Source organism: Ictidomys tridecemlineatus, assembly GCF_052094955.1.
Source record: "Ictidomys tridecemlineatus isolate mIctTri1 chromosome 12 unlocalized genomic scaffold, mIctTri1.hap1 SUPER_12_unloc_6, whole genome shotgun sequence".
Lineage (NCBI taxonomy): Eukaryota > Metazoa > Chordata > Mammalia > Rodentia > Sciuridae > Ictidomys > Ictidomys tridecemlineatus.
In genome coordinates this window covers 744,180-767,203 of record NW_027520964.1, presented here as the reverse complement: position 1 = coordinate 767,203, position 23,024 = coordinate 744,180, and the positions used below count along the sequence as shown (strand labels likewise).

Genomic DNA, 23,024 nt, shown 5'->3' with positions numbered 1-23,024 from the left:
TGCCAAAAAGAGAAGCCTCAAATCCTTCCTTGAAGTGAAAGGTGGAAATGCTGAAAAAAAAAAAGTCATGTGCTGAGGTTGCACTGATCTACGCTAAGAATGAATCTTCTGTCTGTGAAATTGAGAAGGCAAAGTAATTCGTGCTAGTTTTGTTGTTGTAGCTCAGATTGCAAAAGTTATGGCCATAGTGCTTAGTCATTCACCTCACTCGGGTATTGCATCCTTTCACATCATCCCTGGTGGGGGAGAGACCATGTTTATAGAACTTTGAGTACAGCATATTGTTATAGCTTGTTGTAATAGTTACTGTTGGTAATCTCCCTGTGTGCCCAATCTATAAGCTAAATCCCATCATAGGTATGTGTGCAAAGGAAAAACCAGTGTATACAGGGTTCTGTATCCTCTGTGATTCCAGGCATTCATTAGGGTTCTTGGGATGTGTCCCTGCCACTTCTGTGCTTCTTGTCCCTTCAGTTTGTCATGGTGTCTGTAGTTCTGCAGTTCCAGCACACTCCTGTGTATATGTCTGTGGTTCCTGCCCCATCCCACCCCACGTGCTTCCCTGCATCTTGGCTTTGCTGGCTGTCTCACCTGTTCATACCTCTGTGCCTTTCATTCATCAGGCAGGTGATCACACTGGCTTAGGAAGCACACCTGCCTTGCTCTCTGGGTGTTGCTGCTGTCCCACAAGCCTTTGGCTCACATTGTTTTCTAGTGACAGCTAGTGCCAATTCCATCGCTTCTCCATCCACAAGTTCCTTTACTAGTGACCGTGGCTTTGGGCCTGCCTGATCCCTCCCCTTGTCACCAGGCGGCAAAGCTGGCCCTGCTTTGCATCTCCTTACCTGAAATTAAAAGGGGGGTATCCTATAAGAGGTAAATTTTTAAGTCTTTGCAAAAACATTTTTTTTTAATTTTGTAGAATGTCTTACTGCTTATGTCATTTCAGTTTGAGGCATTAACTATTTTCTTAACATTTTACTGAAGTATCATATGTAAGAAGTCAAGGGTGAGCAGGGAACACAACTGAGCCACCAAGCGTCTCCTTCCTGAGAGGTCTGGCCTGGCTTCTGGCCTCAGGGTGGCCTGCTGTGGTGGTCATTGTGAGGAAGGGCTTCATGGTTGTATTCCTGGAAGTCCTCTGGCCTTAGTGTCTTCATGTGGGTGAGACTTGACCGTTCCATGGTGTACGCCTCGTTCTTTTATATCTTCTCCCAAGTGTGCCCTGGCCACCCAGCATGCATTTCCAGAATATTCTCTCCTGGGCTCTTCTCAAATGTTCCTCACCCTTTCATATTTAGCCTCATCTGGGCGCCTTTGGTTAGCAGTAGGGCATTTGCTGCTATCTCTGTGGCTTTGGGGGTGAAGGAAGCAGAGCACCATCCTTGGGGTGCCCGTGTTCTTCCTCAGGTTCTCAGTGTCTGCTTTCCCCACGTTCCTGCAGCTGCATCCTCACACCTGGGAGGAAGGGAAAGGAAGCAAAAGGATGTCAGCATTTTATTTGAATAACCTTTTTTGGGTCCAATTATAAAAGGAATCCAGTTTCATTTAGAGCATTTGACAATGTAGAGGAAACAAACAGAAAAGATGAGAATAAAGGTTTCCCATCATCCTCCTGTCCAGCGAAAACCACTGTAAATGTGTTGGCTTAGATTCTGCCTGCTTTTTATTTATATATAGAATGTGTTTTTCCGATGTAGTTTTTAGGAAAAATATAATACTATGTGCATTATTTGTTGAGTCTTCTTATTTTGTTTAATCTTTTGTGAACATTTCCCAAATTAAATTTCTTTTAAAACATACGTTTTTGGGGTTGGGGGTGCAGCCTGGTTGGTAGAGTATGTGATTAGCATGCATGAAGCCCTGGATTCAATCCCAGAACCGAAAATAAACCTCAAAAAACAACTTTTTGACTGTAAACCATTCTCATTATGAATATGTTATTTAGTTACACTCTTACTGTTAGGTAGGAATAGTTTTTTCTCTCTTATAAACAATACTCTGATTAATATATGCCCCCAAATCTTTTCTTGTACGATTGCTGATTATTTCCTCAGGAAGAATTCTTAATAGTGCACTGATTCAAAAAGTATTCATATTCTTCGAGAAGCCAGCGGTTTCTGAACAGTCAGCTTGGGCCGAGGCACTGCCTTGTTAACACTCAGGGAAGGCCCTGCCGTCATCATCATCTGTAAGAAAAGGCAGGAGGGACCTGCATGGCCTTGGGTTGTGTGCTGAGCTTTGGTTACTGCCCAGAAGCAAATCAGCAAAAGAGAAAAAGCGATCAGTTTACCTTACTAAACAGCAGCTCTGTGAGAGATGCTGTTAAGAGAATGATAAGTGAGTCACTAGATGGGCTGGAGACCCACCCTGCTTGTGAGGAACCCCAGGTAATACAGTTGGTGCTCTCCCCGGCAGAGGTGGCCCTTTGTACCCTCTCTCCTGCTGGGCTAGACTTCCCCACTTCTTCCAGAGAGCAGAGTGAGGAAAGGAAAATCATCCACTGACCTCAGAGAACCAACAGCACCTTCATCAGGTGAGGCAGGTGGTGCCATGACATCACAGTGCCCTTGGTTCCACGTGGTGATGGGGGATGCTCTGCACAGTGGGGTTTTTCCCAAACTGGCAGCTCCAGTACAGTTGAGAAACAGGTGGAGTGACCCTAGTTGAGAGACATGCTAACAATCTCTGACCAGCACTCATCACTGTCAAGGTCATGAGAAACAAGGTGAGGCTGGCAGAGGAGCCTCAGTAGACAGGAGGAGAGATGTAGCAGGCCAGCTGGGGGAGGCTGGAGAGTCTGAGACTGCAGGTGGCAGCAGCATCGCCCCTGAACTTGGAGCACACTCATTGGCATTAGAAGTTAGTGGTAGGGCTGGGGTTGTGGCTCAGTGGCAGAGTGCTTACCTGGCATGTGTAAGGCACTGTATTTGATTCTCAGCACCATATATAAACAAATTTAAAAAAGGTCCATTAACAACTTTTTAAAAAAGATATAGATAGATAGATTGATAGATTGATTTTAGTGTACAGGTGATTGAACTCAGGGGCACTTGACCACTGAGCCACATCCCCAGCCCTATTTTGTATTTTATTTAGAGACAGGGCCTCACTGAGTTTCTTAACGCCTTGCTTTTGCTGAGGCTGGTTTTGAACTCGCAATCCTCCTACCTCAGCCTCCCAAGATGCTGGGATTACAGTTGTGTACCACCAGGCTAGCTAAAAAAATATTTTAAATAATTTTTTAAAAAGTTAGCACTGAAGAAGTTGTGTCTGGGGTTCATGGAACTCAGCATATTTAAGGGGCTTGAATGGAGTGAGTGTAGGTGGGCAAGAGACCTTGGGAGCTGCAGGGTCCAGGATGAGTGGGAACTGTGAGAGTTTGGACAGTTCATTCCCGAAGGCTCAGCAGCAGGGATGATGAGGCACAGGTGTGTTCTGAGATCCCACTGATGTCACCGGGGTTCCTCTTGCACCAGAGCCACAGCCCCTTTGCTCTCACAGCACTCCCTGCCCATTGCTGTGTGTGCATTTCTGCAGGGGAGAAGAACTTCAATAAAGTCTGAACCAGATCTCTTAGCTTATGACCACATTGCCCCCATCTTCTCCTAGAGCCCTGCCCACAGTAGACTGCCCATGGGACCAATTAGAAGGAATAGGCAAACTGGTTGATTTCTTAATATGCAAGAACTCAAGAATGTGATGTTAAATTCGTCTTTCTTTCACTACACAATGTGGTCACACACAGCCCCACACCAGCATCTTTAACTGCCAGTGGATCTCAGGCTTACAGAGGTGAAGGATTTGTCATGTTTGAAAATCAATAAAACCATGATCACAGGACCAGCTTGGCTAGAATGCTGGGGTTCCAACCACTGCCCAACCCCCAGCCTCCTATGTAGTTTTGGTTCAGTTGGTTGGCATCCTTGTGCTTCCCGTTCCTGCTCTGTTGGTGGGAATCTCTGTAGGGCCTACTGTTAGGACCCTGAGAGGGATGAAGGAAGGTGCATTTGGCCCTTGTACTGTTTTGTGGTAGTCCTTGGCGAGGGTCTTGGAGCACTTCAGAAGGACCCAGGTTTCTTGGTGCATGCCACTATGTTTGCTTGGTGCTATTTGGGGGACTGTGGGGTGCTGACATCTTGGGATCAAGCTGTTCTCTGTAGACAGGCAGTTTCTAAACCTACACTCCCAACTTTCAGCTTACTGTTCTTGGTCAGGGAACAACAATCCTTTTACAACAGAGATGCCTGTGGATGATTCTTCTGCCCTAACCTGGCAGGAAAGACCAGAGCTGGTGGCCTCATGGCATGACCCTTGCAGGGTTGTGTTTATGAAATGCTTTTGCCATTTGTGTTCCCCCTCAGTGGGCCCTCATTCTGATTACTTTTTATCTCCTAGGAGTGAAACTCTGCTGTGTACAGTTCTGTGGGTCTTGACCAATATGAGCCCCAGCACCAGGGCCGTGACACAACAGCAGCACCTCCCCGGGGGCTAGTGCCCTCCTCGGTGATCAGCCCCCTGTTGCCCAGCATCACACGCAGAGCTCTGAAGGGAGAGCTTCCCTGGGGCTGGAGCCAGGTCCTGAATGCACGGCCACCTCTTCCCTGAACTTCTCAAATTCCAGGGGCTCGTTTTGTCTTCAGGCCATCCTCCCCTCAGCTTACCAGGCTCAGGATTTTTGTCTGTATCTCCCTGTCCTCGGGCCCTCCATTCCTCCTGTTCTACCCTCACGTTAAGTGTGAGAAGGTAACAGCAATTAGGGCCCGTCCAGGTCTAATCCATCACCCGCGGCAGCGTTTAAGGGACCTCTCGATGGGGTGGTGATGCTGGGTGCTGCCTGATGATCTCAGCCGCCCCTTTAGGTCTTTGTCCTGCTCCTCATCACTGGCTGAGCGATTTGTTGGAGGCTCTCATTAAAGGATGCTGGCAGCTCTTCTCCTTAATTACCGTGTTCTAAGGACTGACTGGGTTAGTTTGGTGGCTCTGGCATGAGTGAGGTTGTGTCAATACTCTAATGATTCCTCACCAAGTGCTGAGTCCTTTTTCTTCATCTTGACTTTGATTTTTTTTTCATCTTGACCCTCTCTGTTAGGTGCCCTGCCTTGTGCAGCCCCATGGGGGAAGCTTCCTCCTAGGAGCGTATTTACCTGACTCCTGGCCATAGGGCCTGGGAAGGGTGGTGGACTTGTGTACTGGGTAGTTGCCCCTGGCCTGCAGGTCCTATGTCCATGGAGAAGCCATGGACCTGGGTGCCATGAAATATGAGAACTAATTCATGTTGTTTCTACAGCATGTCAAAGCAGTGCTTCTGCCCTTGGATTTTTGTGGGGGTAGAAATCTGTTAGGTGAGAATAGTATATCAGCATGGTTTTTAAAAAAATCAGTACCTTCTTGAAGTGTGATTTACAGATAGTGAAAAACAGAAGCCTCACTGTTCTCCATGAGTCTGTACCTGGTGTCACATGTACAGCATGGCCAGCACCTCAGAAACTAGGCTGCTAGAGCCTCCTCGTGAATGTGACCCCTGTTGGAACCTCCTCCACCACAGGGTTCCCACTTGTTCCTGAACGTAATAGGCAGGTATGGTACCAGAAAAAGAGGGATAGCCTTCAGTATGCCCACCACAACATAGGTGACCCTTGAACACAAGCAGAGGAAGCTTGTCTCCATTGGGGCAGGGCCTATGGTGACACGTGTCTTCGTATGTCAGAGTGGTGTTCATGGTGCGAAGGACCCTATTTGTACAGCCATTCTCTTGCTAATAGACCTGTGGACTGTGTCTGGATTTTGACCTCCTGAATGAGTGTGTTTGTGCAGGTCACTTGAGGACTCATGTGCTTGCCCCTTGCCCTCAGACCTGGGAACCCAGTCGTGTGGTGAACTTTGTGAGGCTGCAGATTTCCACCAGCAGCCTGGGAATTCCAGCTGTTCCCTGTGCCCACCAGCCTTGCTGTTGGCAGCAGGAGGCATGAGGTGTGTTGTGCGTGGCTTTACTCATGACTTCTAGTGCTGGTGTGTGCAGCACCTGTCCCTTCCTGGACCATTTAGGTAACTGGCAATGTGTCCAGGGATCTTTTAGTTACGTTTTTTCCTATCTGTAATCTTTATTTGCCTATTATTCTGTCTTTTTTAAAATTAATTTTTAGAGGAGCCTTTAATAGCCTAAGGAGGTTAGGCCTTTGTCAAAAAATATGACTTCCCAACTTGACATTTTCCCTGTTTGGTTACAGTTTTCTTCCAGATGCCAGCTTTTGATTCTTGGGTAGTCAGATATAGAAGCTGTTTCTTTTAGTGTTTCTGTTGGTTTTGTTTTTGTATGAATGTAGAAAGACTTTCTCTTTCCTAGATCATTAAAATTTCCTTTTATATTTCCCCCTTTTATGATTTCATCTTTCATGTCTAAAATCATTGATCCACCAAGACTGTCTTTTGATATAAGCTGTGTTGCATTATTTTCTGCTGCTGTAACAAAAAATTCTGAGCCTGGAAGGTTCATAAACCGCAGAAATCCATTTCTCACAGTTCTGGAGTTTGGACAAACAAGTCCAAGTCTCAGGCTCTGACAGACTCAGTGTCTGGTGAGCCACCTCCTGTCTGTGTCCTCCCCTGGGGTCTCAGAACAGGTGTGGGTGAGGCTCCTTCACTTCTGTTTCTTGATTCCCTGAGGCGACAGATAAAGGACTGTTCCTCAGGAATGTACTTTGGTGGAGGTGACCCACCACTTGCCATTCCTCTCCCATCAAGCTCCTTGTTCACAGGGAGATGATCAAAGCATTTCACTTGGGGCAGGAGGCAGAATCAGTGATATGATATACATCTAAGAGGTAAGGACTAAGAGGTATCCTGAGAGTGTAGCTGGTGGTAGTGACAGTGAGGATCTGTTGTCTGCTAACCTGGAGTGATTCTTACAGGGATCCAGAATAGCAATCCCTTTGCCTGATGATAGGGGAACACTGTCCCTGTTTTTTGGCCTTGTTTTTGTTGCCTCTTTTCCTCTGGAGTGGCCTCAGGCTTCCAGAGCTGTCTGGACCACAGGAGGTAGGAGGAGCAGCCATTCCAAGGCCTGAGGTAAATTCTAAGTGTCTTCTACAACAGCTAGTGAATTGCCATTGAGTGACGAAGATGAGCAACAGTGGAAGTCATACAATGGCTCAGAAAATGTGTTTTCTTGTTGTGTGCTTGCTGAGCTGCATTTCCTGCTTCTAATCTGTGCTCAGCAGATGGGCCTGGCAGGGCATCGGCTCAGCAGCAGCCGCCCAGCTCTGCTCTTATGCTGCTCTCCTGCCATTTCTGAGGTGGGTGTGTGGGAGGCCCAGTGTGTACCAGCTAAGGTGGAGCTGGCAGGCAGATCCCTGGCCCTCCCAGTAAATTCAGGTCACCTGGGCCTCTTCCTTGCTGACACTGGGACATGGTAAAAACCTTGAACACCAGTGGTGGTCTCTCTGGTTGGTCAGGGCTGTCCCTTGCAGCCAGCCTCTCTGTCCGAAGGTCATGGACCATTAGAAGGTGAAATAGGTGTGCATAGTCACAGAGACCTTGATTTTCCTGTATTCCATTCAGAAACTTCTAAAACTTTCTGGATTTTTGACCAATTTCTCCAAATACTGTTGAATACTGTCCCCACCCTTGTTAATACTATTACCACGAAACATCTTTTAACTACACAGATGATGTGCTGCTCATTAATCTACAGTGAGAACTAGAATTCTTCCATGAGGTCATTGTCCTTTATGTGGCCTTTCCCCTGGTTGGGTTCATGGGGAGTCCATATCCAGTCTCTAAAGCTGATCAGGTGTTGGCCCTGGTCACTTCCTCCCATGACAACTTCCTGTTCCATACCCCTCCCTGGGGGTTGGGCTCTGCCTGTGGCCTATGCCGGGCAGTGGGTGGATGGCCAGTGTGATTCAGGAGCTTTGGTTAAAGTTTGCTGCTGTGTAGAAATTGCCCTTATACCTTCATTGCCTTTTCTTTAGTCCTGTGGGGTTGTGCCTCCTTCTTGCCTGTGAATGTCCCATCTTGGCTAGGGGCTGCCTCTGTTTGGCTGTACTGTCCCTTTTTCTCACCTAGGGTGGGATGTTCATCACTGGCACTGGGCTGGGACCTGCTTTCTTACAGCCTCTGAGCAATGCCTCTGCCAGGGAGCATCTCCCTGCCCAGAGCCTGCCTTCCTGCCTTCCAGACTCACTGTTTCCTGTCTGACCTTTGCTCTTGGCTCTTGGATAGAATGGCCAGCTTGTGTCACTAAAGGCACTGTGAATATCCTCAGGCTAGAGTTGTCTTATTTCATTGTGCTTCCTGGAATACCCCATAACCAGGCCATGAGAAGGTTCCCAGTGGCCACTTGAGACTTGTCAACAAAAATTTCCAAGAGGCTGGGAGAGGGCTCCTGAGTGTCAGGGAACATATCTGCCTTGCCATCAAGAGCTTTTCTGGGAAGAGTTTGAGAAGCAGATGTTGGCCTCTCCGTGTCCATCTTGCTTGCCACTAGTAAGTGGTGGGGCTGGGCTTGGACTCACTGTGTGCTGGGGTTTGCAGCATCTGGCGCTGTTCCTCTTCACCCCAGGAGGTGTGATGTGTTTGGCTCTCTTGCGTGTTTAAAGTCTCCAGATGCCTGTGCCACCTCAGACCTCCTCTGTTGCGCAGAGCGCCTCTACTCCTCGCTGCCTGCGCTCACGGGAGTTTGCCTGGCACCTCTCATGTTGTATACGCAGAGAGGTGCTGCGGCAGTTCCGACAAGCACTAACCCTGCCTTTTAAAGGTCAATTCTGTCTCATCAGTTCTTAAAGTTCAAGAGGAAATAAACTGCTTAGAGCTGGCATTTCTCAAGCCAAGTGTCAACTCTCCAAGCCCGAGCCTGGGGTGAGAGGAAGTGAGATTAATAAATGAGTGGCCGTGTTGACATAGCCATCGGTCAGCAGATGCCTCCTTCTGCTCCCAGCTCTCACTAAAAATAGTGGAAGAGAAACTAAGAATTCTGAAAATCTCATTTTCTCCTTTTGTTTTTATTTTCCAATGTGGGGAATGCTTTGGGGATTTTTTTTATTAGTTATTGACAGCATTAACTCTGTTAGCCCTGGTTACCCACAATGTCCCCCACACAGAGAGATGGCTCTCTGTTCCGTGCATATGTGATTGACAGGGGCTGGGGACACTCCTCACCTTAGGAGAGATTGCAGAGGCCCTGGGAAGGTGCCTTACCCACCAGGGTATTGATGTTTGGGCTTTGGGTCGAGCACAGTGAAATCAATGGGAGAATAAACAGGCAGAATGGGCTTTGTTAATCAGCCTCCGCCAGGCGGCCGGAAGGATTATGATGGAGCACAGGTGCCAATCGAAGCTGGTCCAGTGCAGACAGGCCATCCCGCTCTGCTGGCCAGCGGGTGCTATTGATCCTGCGAGTGCTGGGAACCTCAGCATCAGAGCCACTAATTGGGCTGTTGGGTGATTCCAAAGAGAGAGATGTTGCTGAGATTATTCTGTCTCATCTCTTAACTGCTTGTCCGATTTGACTCACAATCTCAATTAAGCGTTGTGCCCTCACTTCTCAGAGCTCTTCTCGGCTTGGTCCTGCAGTGTGACATGCCATTCTTTCACTTGTCATGTGGACTCTTGTCCCCAGACATGGAGATTTTGGCCTAGCTCTGTGCTAGCATGTTCTGGGCAACCTCCTGGGTGGTGGCTACAATTGCTGCCTTTACAGGAACCCCAGCCAAGCTCTCTGGGGGCCCCTCCCGCCTTCCTGTATTCCACATGCACATGGTTAGATCTAACACTCACTATGCTATGTTCTGATCATCCCTCCTCCTCCGTGTTCCCACATACGTTAGTCAGCTCTCTGTTACTGTAATGAAATACCTAAGGCAACTAACTTAGAAAAGGTTTATTTTGATTACCTTCTGGAGGTTCCAGTTCAAAATCAGGTGGCACCATGGGTTTGGGCCTCTGGCAAGGATGGCACATCATGGCAGGAGCTCGTGGCAAAGCAAACCTATGTCATAAACCAGAAAGCAGGGAGCGACTGAGAGCCCTGAGCCCCACAGTCCCCTTTGTGGGTGCACTCTAGCTGACTAAAGGACTCAGTTTTGTGGAGCAGAACTGTCACCTCCTCCCACAAGTGCTGAGCCCCCCTACCTGGGACCTCTTAGGGTCCCATCACCACCCGAGGACCAAGCTACAAACTCATGAACTCTTGGGAGATGCAGATCATATCTGGACCTGGTGAGGGTCATTGCTTCTCCACCTCCATACACACCTCTGTTTCCATGGGTCTTCAATCCTGGGGCTGTCACATGTGTGATCCCCTGGGCTGTACTGGCTTCCAAGTCTTGTGTAGCAGCCAGAGCAGCACACAGAGGACGTTCAGGGATGCTGGCCTATTGAGTGAGAGGAGGAGGAGAGGAAGGGGTCCTCAGCTGGCTTGGCAAGGAAGCTGCCCTCTGCCATTCTGTGCGTGGTTTGGCCCTGGCCCAGTGCAGGATTTCCCTGTGTGTTTTACCTAGCTACAGGGGCAGCTCTGTTCTTTCTACATTCCATGCCCTGCCACAGGTATTTCTTCCATGTAGGACTTGTCAGGAGGAGACAGCTTGGCCAACACAGAGACACTTTGAGAGTTTGAGAAGCATTGAGAGTGGAGTTGATGACAGATGATTAGAGCTTTGTTTCTTTGAAGGTCTGTTTTGGGGAACTTGATGTATTTTTATTAAACTCATAGTCTGATGAAGAAGGGACAAGGAGTCATGTCCAGAGACCCTGGCTCCAGCTGGCCACTGCTGTCCATGTGCCCGTTGTCTTTTGAGACCCAGAGCCCCCTATCTGGACCCTCCCTGAACTTGGCCATTGCTGCTATTCTTTTCTCTCCTTTGCTGTGTCCCTAACCCTTGCCCAGGTCCTGGTCTCTCTTAAATGGTCACAGCAGCTCTTTCTTCTTTCTCCTTTTTTCTCCTGAGTTTGTGTCCAGGGTGGGAGATGGAGTCTGGATCTCAGAAGGCTGGGGGGCTGTGGAGGGAGTGAGATAGCTGAGGATTAATGAGCCAGGGTGCCCTGTGCCAAGGCCCAGGTCATGTCCCAGCTGTGTCTCCAGGTGCAGCGTCCCTGGGAAGTATCATACCCCTGTGTGTTTGTGGCCTTAGCTAGAGCATGAGGTAGAAATCCCTCCATCCCAGGCAGGGGCTCAGTACCTCTGCTTCATCAAACATACTTTCTTGGAGAGAGACTGAGAAAGGGGTTTCTACGTGTTTTCCTGAGCTGATTCTCCGTGTCCTTTGATGGAGTCCTATTTGCAAGAAGGCAGTGATGTATGTATAAGTGAGTTACTAGGCGGGAGGAGGCAGTGGGTTATAGATTAGCAAGGTTCTTTTCTTTTTTTTTTTGTTGGAATTCATGAATTTGTGGGGTCTGTGGCTGGGCCAGGCTGGCAGGAGTGTCTTGTTCTGGGAGCTGCTCTCATGCCAAGATGCTGGCAGTGTTGGGATGGCCCTCAGTAAGGTGGAGCTCATGTCTTTATTTCTGTCGCTCTGTTGGTAACTCTACATCTTTGGTGTGGTCCACAGATTGGTAGCCTTTCTCTGTAAAGGGCAAGATGGTGAATATTTTTGTTTTTTTAGGTCACACAGTCTTCCACAGGAAACCAGCCACATATAATATGTCAGCAGTGGGCATGGCTATGTTCTGATAAAACTTTATTTACAAAAAATAAGCAGAGGGCTGTTTGTTGACCTCTGGTGTGTGAAAGAGCATAGATGACCGTCTTGCAGCCTCGCTCTGCTGCCTGCTGACTCTGTGACTGTCCATGTCTTCCTTTTCTGCAATCCCTAATAGAAAGCCATGTGCTCAGAACCTTGTCCACAGGCACATCAAGGCTGAGATGCTACACGTGAGAGTTCTCCTTCTCCTCTGCCTCCAGAAGTTGGAGCTGGGTGGCTCCAGGACATCTGCCATGTGTGCCTGCATCAGCCATCACTTCAGATCGTCTTAATTATCTATCTACATCTTTTTTTTTTTCTTCCAAAAGTTGGGCAGGAAGATACATGGTAGTTGCTCAGTAAAGACTTGAGCCACTTATCAGCAACCTGGGGCCTACGCTTACTGTACTGCTCCTGCCCAATGCCCTGGCTTTGGAGGCAGCCCCACCAATGGGATTACAGGTTGGTTCCCAGTCAACTAAATTGGGTTATGCATTATGAATTGAAATTGTAAGGGGCAATTTTCCTTCTCACATTTCAAGGTCAGATGAGAGTATTTACTGGGTGGCCTCTGTTTATCTGGGAATGCAAATTGAATTTGGTGATTCAAATTGATGAGATGTTAGGAACAGAGCACTCATCAGAGGCATCATCGGGAGCAGTGACCGGGAGGCCAGACTATAGCTTCGGAGCCTGCTCCCTCAGCCGTGCAGTTGATTGGTAATTATTTCAGTCTTCGCTTTTCTCATTCTCTGGTTTTGTTTCAGCTGTTTGGATTTTTATTTTTATTTTTTTCAGAGAAATGTGTAATGACACTTGGAGGCATTTAAGATTGGAATTAGATGGCGTAAATAAAGACAGCTGCGTGCCAGGCTGAGCCTAGGCGTCGAGGGCGCCGGGGGAAGCTTGCTGCTCTGAGTCTGCGCTTGGGCACACGGTGTTAGGAGGTGGAGCAGGACTGCCTCTGCTCCCTTCTGTGTCTCTGGTTCCTTCTCCCCACTCGTTTCAAAGGCAACCTTGTCATAGTCTGTGGGATTTGGCCACATGGGAGTGCCCATGTGGGTAGACAGTGCTCTGGACATGACTCCTGTCTGTGGCCCTGGCCAGGCTTGCTTCTCATCTGAGCTGTTCAGGTGCTTGTGGACACCACTCAAGATTATATGTGCAGTGGCATCCTGTAACCTTGAGGGCTTTGCCCCGGGGTGAGGGCGGCATACTTGTGCAGGAGAACCCTGCTGACCACCTCTGCTGCCACCCTCGGTCCTGCACAGATTTAGAAAAGGGGGTTGGGATGTGCATCTCCACCAGCTCATTTCAAAGGAGCCACCCAACATACTGGACACAGATAGTTTACCCATCCCATTAAGGTGCGTGAAGAGACCCAGTGCTTGCTGGGTATTTACCTGCTTTCTACTTTCCCTATGTGACTTCTTAAGTGTGGTGTAGCCAGCTGGACTGGGTTGAGATCAGTGACTCTGAGTGTCAGTGAGAAGGCCGGAGGTTGGAGAAGTCTGTCAGTGTGCGGAGCCTCCTTGGGCGGATTCTGTGAGGCTTTGTACACATTCACTGGGCCCCTTGCTCCAGTGGAATCTCAGGGCCATGTCTCCTTGCTTCTCTCCAGAAGCAGCTATTGATTTCCTTCTCAAAAGTACCTAGACGTGAGCCCTTGCATTGGCCACGCTGCCTCTGTGGAACTGATTCCATGGCTGACCTGACCTACTCACAAGAAAGAATATGTATGTCTCTCCCCCACACACACACACACACACACATGACCTTCTGCGGTGGCAGGGAAGGGGTTTAGGAGCTTGGCATCAGTACAGTGCTGCCTTTGCCCTCTGGAAACCTTTGCCTGGTCTGTGCTCCATCTAAAATTTTACCACCTTTGTCTTTGCCCCTTTCAAGCTCCAGCGGTAGACAGGGGTTCTGCTGTATTGCTTCTTCCAGCCCCTGTAAACATGGCTGCTTGCATTTCCTGAAATGTAAACTCAGCATACTCTCAAGCATGCGCATGTGGTATGGGAGGTTGTCCTGGCAGACAGTGCTCTCTGTCAGAATTGGAGGATTCCTCCAGGCCCAGGCCAGGTGCATCCAGTGGACAGTCTTTCTCAGTCCCTGCCAGCCTCCTAGGCCTGCCTGCTGTCCTCTGTCCCAAGAACCCTGTGCAGAATGCTTCCTGCTTTTCCACTGTGCCCTCACCTGGAGCCACCTGACATACTCCTGCTGCTGTTCCCCAAATGGGCTGTAAATTCCACAACACCTGCTGTCTGCACCGTTCTCTTGAAGCCCTGGAACTCTGTCTCCTCTGCCTTGGCATGTCCATGAGCAGCCTAGTATTTGGTGAGGTGCTACAGGCTTCATTCCATGATTCCACTTCTTAGAGGTGGCCTGTCATCAGTATGAACTGAAACAACAGGGATTTGTTGAAGAGCCACTCTGCACGGCACTTGGACGTGGAGTAGAGATCTGAACAGTTGCCACCTCTGCCCTCTTGGCATGCAGGAGGGCAGGAAGGCATTAAGCACATAAATGTGTGTTAATATGGCAAGTCATGACATGGGGGAAAGAACAGGGGCCATGAGATCAAATAGTAAAGGTGACTTAAACTAGGTGGTAGGCAGGAAGGTGCTTGTCTGATGGGGGCATCAGGTGAGAGATTTCTCTAGGATGCATGCACAGCCACCCAAAGCCTGAGGTGACAGGCGTGAATGTGTGGATAGGGAGTGTGGCCATGGTGCCTGGGAAGCAGCTGGGGGAGGCGGGCTTACCTGACCTGGTGCTCCTGCAGTGTGTGAGCAGGAGTCATGGAGAGGCTCCAGGGATGAGACTGTGCTGAGTTTACATTTCAGGGTCGATTTGGTGGCTAGGAGGATGAGTGGGGTCCATGAGGGCAGTGATGGCAGCCAGGAGGCCATGGAGTAGTCACACCCGAACCTGGAATGGAGCTTGGCTCTGAATGTTCTCTGGAGGCTTCACTGTACCCCGGATGTAGTAGGGAAGGGAAGCTCAGGGAGGCTCCTTGGTGCTGCCTGGTGGGGTTTGGTGAGTGTTGATCCCTTCACAGGGATGGGAAGATTCGAGGACAAGCAGGCCCTGGGGGGTCCTCTCCTCAGCACATGGACTGGGTGATATTTCCCTAAGTAGGAGCCTGGAGTCCTTGCTTTGGGCTCCACTCTTCCCCAGATACCAAGCCCATTTCTACCTCCTTCTGGCTATCTGGGCTTTGTGCTGGCCTGGGTAGGAATTCCTGTCTAGAGAGCACTATTCAGACATTTATCCTTTGCTTTCTCTCTACTCTAATTGCCTCTTTCAAAGGCACTGATCTGGACATGCTCTGGATGGGCTTTGCCCTTCCTTGGACTGTGGACCATAGAAACCTCTGGTTTCCCTCTTGTCTGCTGCCAAAAGGAGGGCGCCGTGACTCTGGGTCAGTTGTCTGTGGATTGCCTTAACAGCCAGGACAGGGCAGGACTGTGGGGAGTGCAGCCCTGCTTTCCTGACTGCCCTGAGACCTCTTGCGGGGCACACTTGGGCCACTGGCTCCTACTGCCCATAGTACTTATGAGCTCTTCTGTGCTGGGTGCTGTGACCTATTCTTTATTGGCAATAACTTGGAAACTAAAACTTCTTTTGGAGGCAGTAGGAGAAAGGGAGCTTCTTACTCCATCTTCAGGCGAGTGCCCACCTGGAAAGGGTATGATCAGCTTCTTCCTCCTATTTTGCAGAATGTTTAGTCTCCTGTCCATGTGTTACTGGTTTTTCAGGCTACACCGGCCAGAAATAAAGCCCAGGTTCACCTGGAAATCTTAAGTAAGTCTTCTGAAATCTGGTCATCATTGATTCTCTGTGGGGCCCCGTCCTAGTGTTTGGCTAGCCACAGTGGTCTCTTTGTTGGGAGAAATTCTCACCAAGTAGTCTTTTCACCTTGGAGGGCTCTGAGTATGAGATTTCTCGCCCCTTGTAACCGAGCTGCTGTCTCCCGTTGCTTTTGCCTGTTCCCGCAGACCACCTGGAGCAGGCATCCCCGACACCGCAGGCAGTCCTCTGTGCTCTTATCTGTGTTCACTGTTCCTTGGCCCTTTCCTCAGTTGTTGGGGATTCCCCTAGCACCCTTTTCTCACTTCACTGAGACTAGCCTTATTTATCTTTGCCCCTTTCAAGCTCCTTTGGCAGACAGTGGTTCTGGGGTCTCGTCTGCTGCCTCAGAGCATCATGCCGCCCCATCCCATTGGACTGCTGATCAGCTCACTGTCTATTAGACTCTGACATCCTCTTATCTGTCAGTGCTCATCTTGATGGAGTGTGCAGCTGTCTTCTGGGCCCAGGATGGGGGCCTGGCACACACTCCAGGTTTAGTTCATTGGTGGGACCGCTGGCCCTCACCCTGTCTTCCATTTCCTAATCCTGCCTATGATTCTTCCTAGCTAGATTCTTCTACTCACTAGAGAAGCAGAGTTCTAGAATTTCTTTCAGCTCCTGGAGATTTCCTGATGTGCTGGGAGGGAGCCATGTCATAGTGCCCTGCTCCTCCTCTGCACAGTGGGGACTGTGTAGGTAACAGTGCAACAGATCCAGCCCAGAGGCCTGGCTCTGGGGTAGGTCAGCACCCTTGCATGGCCTGAGAGATTGGGGCATTTTATCCCTGAGGTAGGCATATGGCATGACACCAGTTGGTGGGTGGCTTGACTTGGGCTGACTCTGGCTGTTGCCATCACTGCCGTGGTGCTCCAGGACTTGGTCATCCACAGAGTAATGAGAGGCTGTGGAGGGCAAGCATTTGCTGTTTCCTGTTGGGGACACAGTGGCCTGACCCAGGTGACTCAGTCATGTGGGTCTGCATTTACCCATTTGCAAAAAGGAGAATGCCAAAAATCACTTGTGTTACTGTTTTTCTTTCTTTTTTTTTTGTTTGTTGTTTTTATATTTTGTGGTGCTGGGGAGTGAATGCAGGGACTCAAGCATGCTAGACAAGCAGTCTACCATTGAACTCCATCCACAGTCCTCTTGGTGGGCATTTTTTCTCCTAGTTTAAGTGTTAGTAGTCTTTTCCATATTTTTTATTGGTACATTATTGTCCATAATAGTAGGACTGTTAGTGGATTTTGATCTGTGTCTATGACTAAGAATAAAGGTGTTTTTAAGGACTTTGCAACAGTTTGAATTAAACTTTATCAATATTTTCCTGCAGAGTTTTATGCAAAAGAGCAATTACTGAAAACAATGTACCCATGCAATTATATTTGTAACTTAACCAATTGGAGACCACCCACAGATTGGCACACGCTGTCAGGGAAATGTTTGAGCAGCCATCAGAAAGCTTCCTGTGTCAGCTCTTGTCCAGGTGTTACGGATGAGAAGGTGATTGTAATGAATTCAGGTCTCCATCACAAAAGTACCAGAGTCTGGGACTCAAACAATGAACATTCCTTTCTCTCATTTTTGGAGCTGAAAAGTCCTTGGCCCCTGCAGATCACTGGTGCCTGGCGAGAGCTGTCATCCTGGTTCAGTGTTGTTTCTCACTGTGTTCTTACAGCGAGAGAGTGGAGATGGGGAGGCAGGGGACTTCTTATAGGAACACTCATTCCAGCATGAGGATTCTTCCCTTGTGATCTAGTTGTCCAGGGCTACACCTCCAAACACTGTCATGTTAGGATTTAGATTCAAAATACAAATTTGGGGACACAGATAAATTCAGTCCATTATAGGGGTGGTGCTTAGCTCAGAGTTCTTGTTTTGGCTTTGGGACTGGTTGTGGCTACTGAGGCACCTTTGTGTCCCTGGGTTTGCACACCAGGCAGGGCTCAGGCACTGTGACCATGCAGCCCCTCACTCATCCCAAGCATGCAGGATGCACTGTACCTCCTGCCCTGCTCCTTTTCAGAGGCAGTCCCTCATGGTGGCCATGTTGTCTAGGAATCTCAGTGTCTGTTTGCACACATGTCCTTTCTTTGCCCTGTTAGTGCTTGGGCTGCCAGGCTGGAGCTGTGAGAAGACAGACAGCAGAGCTGGTGACATGCTGGGCCGAGCAAGGGAAGAAGCTCAGCCAGCAGTCTCTTGGAGAAGGTTGTGAAAATGTCTCCTGCCACTCTGGAGTCTCTTGTGTCCTTTCCTTGTTCCTTCAAGTGGATATTCTTAGCCTGAGTTTCTGATGAAGACTTCATAAAAGTGGACTGCAGTGGCCTGCCACTTACAAAGATGGCTTCTCAAAAGCATGGACTGTTTCTCTCACTAGATGCCGCCTCAAAAAGGCATCGATCGATAAACATGCCCAGCTTCTCCTTGAAGCACCAAGAGCTTTGTTTTGAACTCCCAAAGGCTCATGGAAATACTGCTGACCTTAGAGTTCAGCTTGGCATGGAGCTAGAAGTTTAATTTTTTATGAGCTCTCTCTTCTTCCCTTAGAAGAAAGGCTGAGCATGAACAGAGGGAGCTTCCCAATGGGGATGGACCTGCAGCCTGGGAACTGGTGTGGGTTAGTGCTGTGGGATTTGGTCACCCAGTTGCTTCTGAGCCATGGAGGCCCTCAGAAAGCCTGTGGGACAGAACGGAGAGGTCCTGTTCTGATCCAGGGTTACTGTCCCACCCACTTGCATCCTTGGGTTCAGTAGCACTTGCTTGGGAGCCTTTGGGCTCTGTGTGTGTGTTGAGGAGGGGCCATCCTCCCTCTTTTCACCATATTTTAGTCCTTCTCATTGTCTTGGGCCTTCAGGCGAAATTGTCTCTTCACTGCCCACAGTACTCTGCCTCTTCCTGCTTCAACAGGACCGGCCCCTGGAACGCGTGAACAACACTCTTCCACACTATTTTCTGTTTTATAAGCAAGAGCTGGTCTCTTCTTGCCTATGCCCTCTACTGACCTAGTTTTGGCTCACCTCTGTGGCCTAGCAAAGGCCCCAAAAGGGCTGTCCTTGCTTTCTGACTTTGCTCCCTTTCATCCTCTTGAGTCTTTGTGTAGGCCCCTCCCTGTCTGCCCTGTGTCTCCCTTCTGATCCTCACTTACCTCCTGTTGGGCCGTGAGTCCTTCTTCTGCAGTGCTGCTGCTGGGCTGATGTGAATACCACCTCCTGCCTGCCCTTCTCCTGCCACCGACATGTGGTGCCCTTCCTTCCTTTGCCTGTGTGCCTTCAGTACCTTCCAGTATGCCTCCTGATGTGAGAACACAGCACTCATTTTTTCTGTCTTTGCCGCTGCCAGTTGCAAAGTTTCCTCTCAGTTAGAGTCCCCTCTCTGTGTTCCATCTTGCAGTGCTGGGACCTGCAGCCCTCTGCAACTGTCTGACTGGTGCCTTGTCAGCCCATAGTGGGTACTAGAGAGACATGGCCAGAATGGAGGAGGAGTAGGGGGAGGGGGAGGGGGCTGTGGCTGGGGCCCTGCCCTTGGCTTGTCCTGCCTGTGGCCACCTTCCTTTCCTTCAGACACTTCCTTATCACCACACAGCAGCTGTATCCAGTCTTCAGCTTTTCCAGAGTTCAGTAGCAGCAGCCTTTGCAAGCTTGGCCCTCTTCAGAGGCCTGGGCCCAGACCCTGCAGGGCTCCCACCTGGCTCAGACACCATCAATGCTCTATACCACGGGTCCCTCTTCTGAGGTTTCCAGATTTTAATTATTTCAGTCTTTCCCTTTTGTTATGAAGTCCAAGGAATTATAGCTGTTCAGTTGTTGCCTCCCACAGTCTTTGGATTGTTCCTTTTGCCCTGTATCACTCAGTTTATGTCTGGTTAACTGTACATTGCATTAGTAAACTCTCTGTGCATGTGATCCATGTGGGTGGAGTCCATGAGGCAGGCCCTTGGCTGTTCAATGCCTCTTGTTTTTCTAGTGCTCCTGACCCCCAGCGAGGTTCTGCAGAGTACTCAGGAACTCAGTCTCCCTGTCATCTGCTGAAGTAGGGTTTTTAAGTCTATGTTTATCTCTTGGAAAATTTGGAAACCAGATAACTGCCCTGGGAACTGCCCAATAGATGTGGAACCGTGATTGTGCCCAGTCTGGTGGCTCTCAGAGGTCTTATCTCCCCTGACACGGGCAGGGCAGTGGGCTGCAGTTGGTGCTGTCTTGCCTACTAGAGTCTGTTGTAGGACTGAGTATTCTTCTGGCTTATTTCTTTTCCTTCTCATTTGAGGAAATGCATTTTGCTCTTGAGAGAGCATGGATTTTCTTTGTGACCTGGTGAGTGAGCTTTTCCAACCTGGGTGTCGTACCCTACCCCTTAGAGGCCCCGTTCTCTCTTGTGGGGGCCATGGAGCACAGCTCCTGCCACCACCTGCAGCTGCTGTGTACTTGGGAATCTTGGATCTGGGCAGAAGGCTTGGGTCAGGGCATCTCCATGCCTGGTGTCCTCTCCTCCCTATAGTGGCTGGGGCCCATCTATGTCATGCTAGTATCTGGCTCAGACTTGGTACTGGGTTCCTGGTGCCCAGTCCTGCAACATGACTCTGTGATACCAAGCACAGGTCCTTAGGATCACAAAAGAATAGCAGATATGGCATGGCCTCCTGTCCCTTTGCAACTGCAGTGGGTGGGGAGGGCCCAGCTCTCCCCACAGATATGATGATGTTGTGCTTCTAGTGTGTAGGACGTGGGGTTTGTCACTCTCTTTCAAGCCTACACTAACCCCCTTGTGCTAAGGACAGCTTCTCAGAGTGTTTTCTTACCCTTCAACCCTATCCAGTGTCGTACTGTGCCCTGTCACCTTACAGACGCATTGCCACATTCCTTCCTCTGTGTATATGACTCTTCAAACAGCAGATCGAATGCTACCATTCTTCTAATTAAATTACCCACTTTGGAGCAGTGATTTAAGGTGCTTGTGAACCTCCCCACCTGAATTCAATGATTCAAGAGTCGATTTCACAGTTCTTGATTATTAAATTGGTCTATGAATAGTTTTAAATTGAACTGGAACTCAAAATAGCCTCTTAATATATCTGTTTCCAGTGAATAATTGCACTTGTTTTATACTGTGGCTTTGGTTATGGAGCACCTAGAGGTGCAGGTGGCAGTGGCTGACTCTGCATTTGGAGTAGAGATCAGTGCCAGGCTTTCCGAGTGGGTTTATTGAATGAAATGCCAGCATCTTGATTCTGAGCCTTGGTTCCAGCTTCCATGGTCTTGCAGGCCTCTGGTTGGCTTGTCCCAGGCAGCCTACACCAGTGTTCCCTGCCACACTCAACAGGACTAAGGCCGTTACCAGATCCCTTAGAAAGTTCCATAAATTTTTGATTTACATTCACTTTCGAGTTATATTTTTGCTGCTTAAAGAATTTTACTAAATTATAATTTAGAAAATCCAGTAAGTACTCATTCATGTGAAAGAGAAAAAATTTGCAGTAGAGACTACCTCTAAAGAAATCGTTATCTATCGCCCTTATGAGTTAAGGTTTCCTTGAAATCATGTAATCAAAACAAAGAGAAATAATTGGATTCCAAAGATAATCTCAGACTGCAGATGTCCTTCACAGCCCATCCCCAAATTTCAAAATTTCAAAGTGGCCCCATCATTCTTATTGTCACCTCTCATAAATGTTATGAATGTCACCTTATATGAGAACCCTATCATCCTGTTCATGTTTTATTTTCAAGGATTGGTTAGGATTTTCTTTGGGAAGAAATCTTTGCCAGTGAAGGAGATAAACCCTGCTCCCTCTTCACATGCTAATGTGCCCTCCTGGTGCACTGGCCCTGCCTCACTCACTCTCTTAATCATGACCATTGCTTGTCCCTCCCTAGTGGATCTTAGGAACCCTTAAGCATTGGCTGAAATTCTCTGGTGCTGACAGCATTCACCAGGGTCCTGAGCCGGCCTCTGAAGGACCAGCCAGCTTCATGCCTGTGCTGGGCATGGCTGTGGGGGAATTGGTGGCATTGAGAGATAGGGGTCATGGCTCTCCCAAGCATACTTTGGGAGGTTGCCCTCTGCTTGGAGAGCTCCTGCCTTCTCTGGTCTGAAGAGATGTGTTGCCAGAGGATGGACCAGAAGGCCATCTGGATGGAGGTGGTATGATGCTGGGGAGACATGAGGAGACAGAGGCTGTGGGGATGCAAAGGGAAGGGGGATGTTGAAGCTGGAGACAGGCAGGAAACATCAGCTGGCCGCACAGAGGCAGGGAGAAGGCTCAGCCTGGCTGCACCCTAAGGTCTCTCCCACACTATAGGCCCAGTGTGTGGCCGAGAGGGTTTTGATGGGCAGAAAGTCTTAGGGACTGTGCAGCCCCCTCCATGCTGCACATCTGTGCCAACTGTGATTCACATGGGAAGTGCTTGTGCTGGCAATTTAGCTCATTCAGAAGTCCAGTACTGAAGCACTGCATGGCTGACAATTTTTCCCATTGTGTGTGGAGTTGAGCTTCCCTCCCCCTCTTGCCGTGTGCTGGGATCACCCTGGACGTCTATTTGAAATCCAGAAACTCCTGAAAGGCGTTAAGTAGCTATTCAGGAGTGAGGAAATGACAGCGAGGCGGCTGCACGTGCAGCTCTATTTTAGAGGGCATCCTGGTGGGGCTCTCTGTGGGGAATCATCCCAGGGCCTTGGGGTGGTCTCATCAGACCTTATCACTCCCCTTTTGTCTTCCTTGCACAGTGCCCAGGGACTGGAGAAGGCCCAGCAGCAGCTCCAGGAGGAGGTCCGGCAAGTCAGTAGCCAGCTGCTAGAGGAGAGGAAGAAGCGGGAGACCCATGAGGCACTGGCCCGGAGGCTCCAGAAGCGTGTTCTATTGCTGACCAAGGTAAAGGTCCACTGAAGTGCGGCCAGGCCTGCCCCACCACTTGCACACCTGTCCTTTTCTCTCTGGCACCACACCTTTGTGCAGACTTTTACATGGCTGCTGCCAGTGGTCTATGCCCTCATGTCTCAAATAGCATAGCATGCCACTGCCTGGAAACCACAGGCCGTGGGCAACACAAACCTTCTGCCAAAGAGGATGCATCTTGGCAGCTTGATCAGGCAGTTTGGTTAGGCTGTGTGCTCTTACCCCGAATTGTCAGGAAAGTCCTTGGAGTGCCAGAGTCTCCTCAATCCTGTATTTCCAGGAGGCCTTGCTTTTTGCAGTCTCTCTCTAGCAACCCGTGTTTCCTGGCCTGGTGCCACACCCTGGTGGAGCCTTTTGTGTAATCGCTGGTCTTTTGCAGGGCCCTGACTGGGGTCAACATCCTTGAGACCCAGTGGGCAAGGCAGCCTTCCCATCCTTCACTGTCTATAAGTGTAGAGGAAACTGAAGTGGGCTTTGGTCTTGGGTGTAGAATGAGGCTGGTCCCGTGTTTCCAGCTGTGCAGGATGGGACACACTTGTTTTCCCTACTCAGTGGTTCTGTCTGGCCTCTGTGCCTTTTCTAATTGTTCTTGCCTGAGG

At 49.3% G+C, this 23,024-nt stretch overlaps 1 protein-coding gene across 21 annotated transcripts in view; it reads left to right on the top strand.

The window, feature by feature from the left end:
• LOC144372348 (mitotic spindle assembly checkpoint protein MAD1-like) overlaps positions 1–23,024 on the top strand; it is a 270,820-nt gene that overhangs the window by 118,393 nt on the left and 129,403 nt on the right. For all 21 annotated transcript variants that reach the window (XM_078035746.1, XM_078035755.1, XM_078035752.1 and 18 more), the window contains one exon: positions 22,257–22,401. In XM_078035746.1, the coding sequence (XP_077891872.1) occupies positions 22,257–22,401 (145 nt within the window). The remainder of the gene's footprint in view (positions 1–22,256; positions 22,402–23,024) is intronic.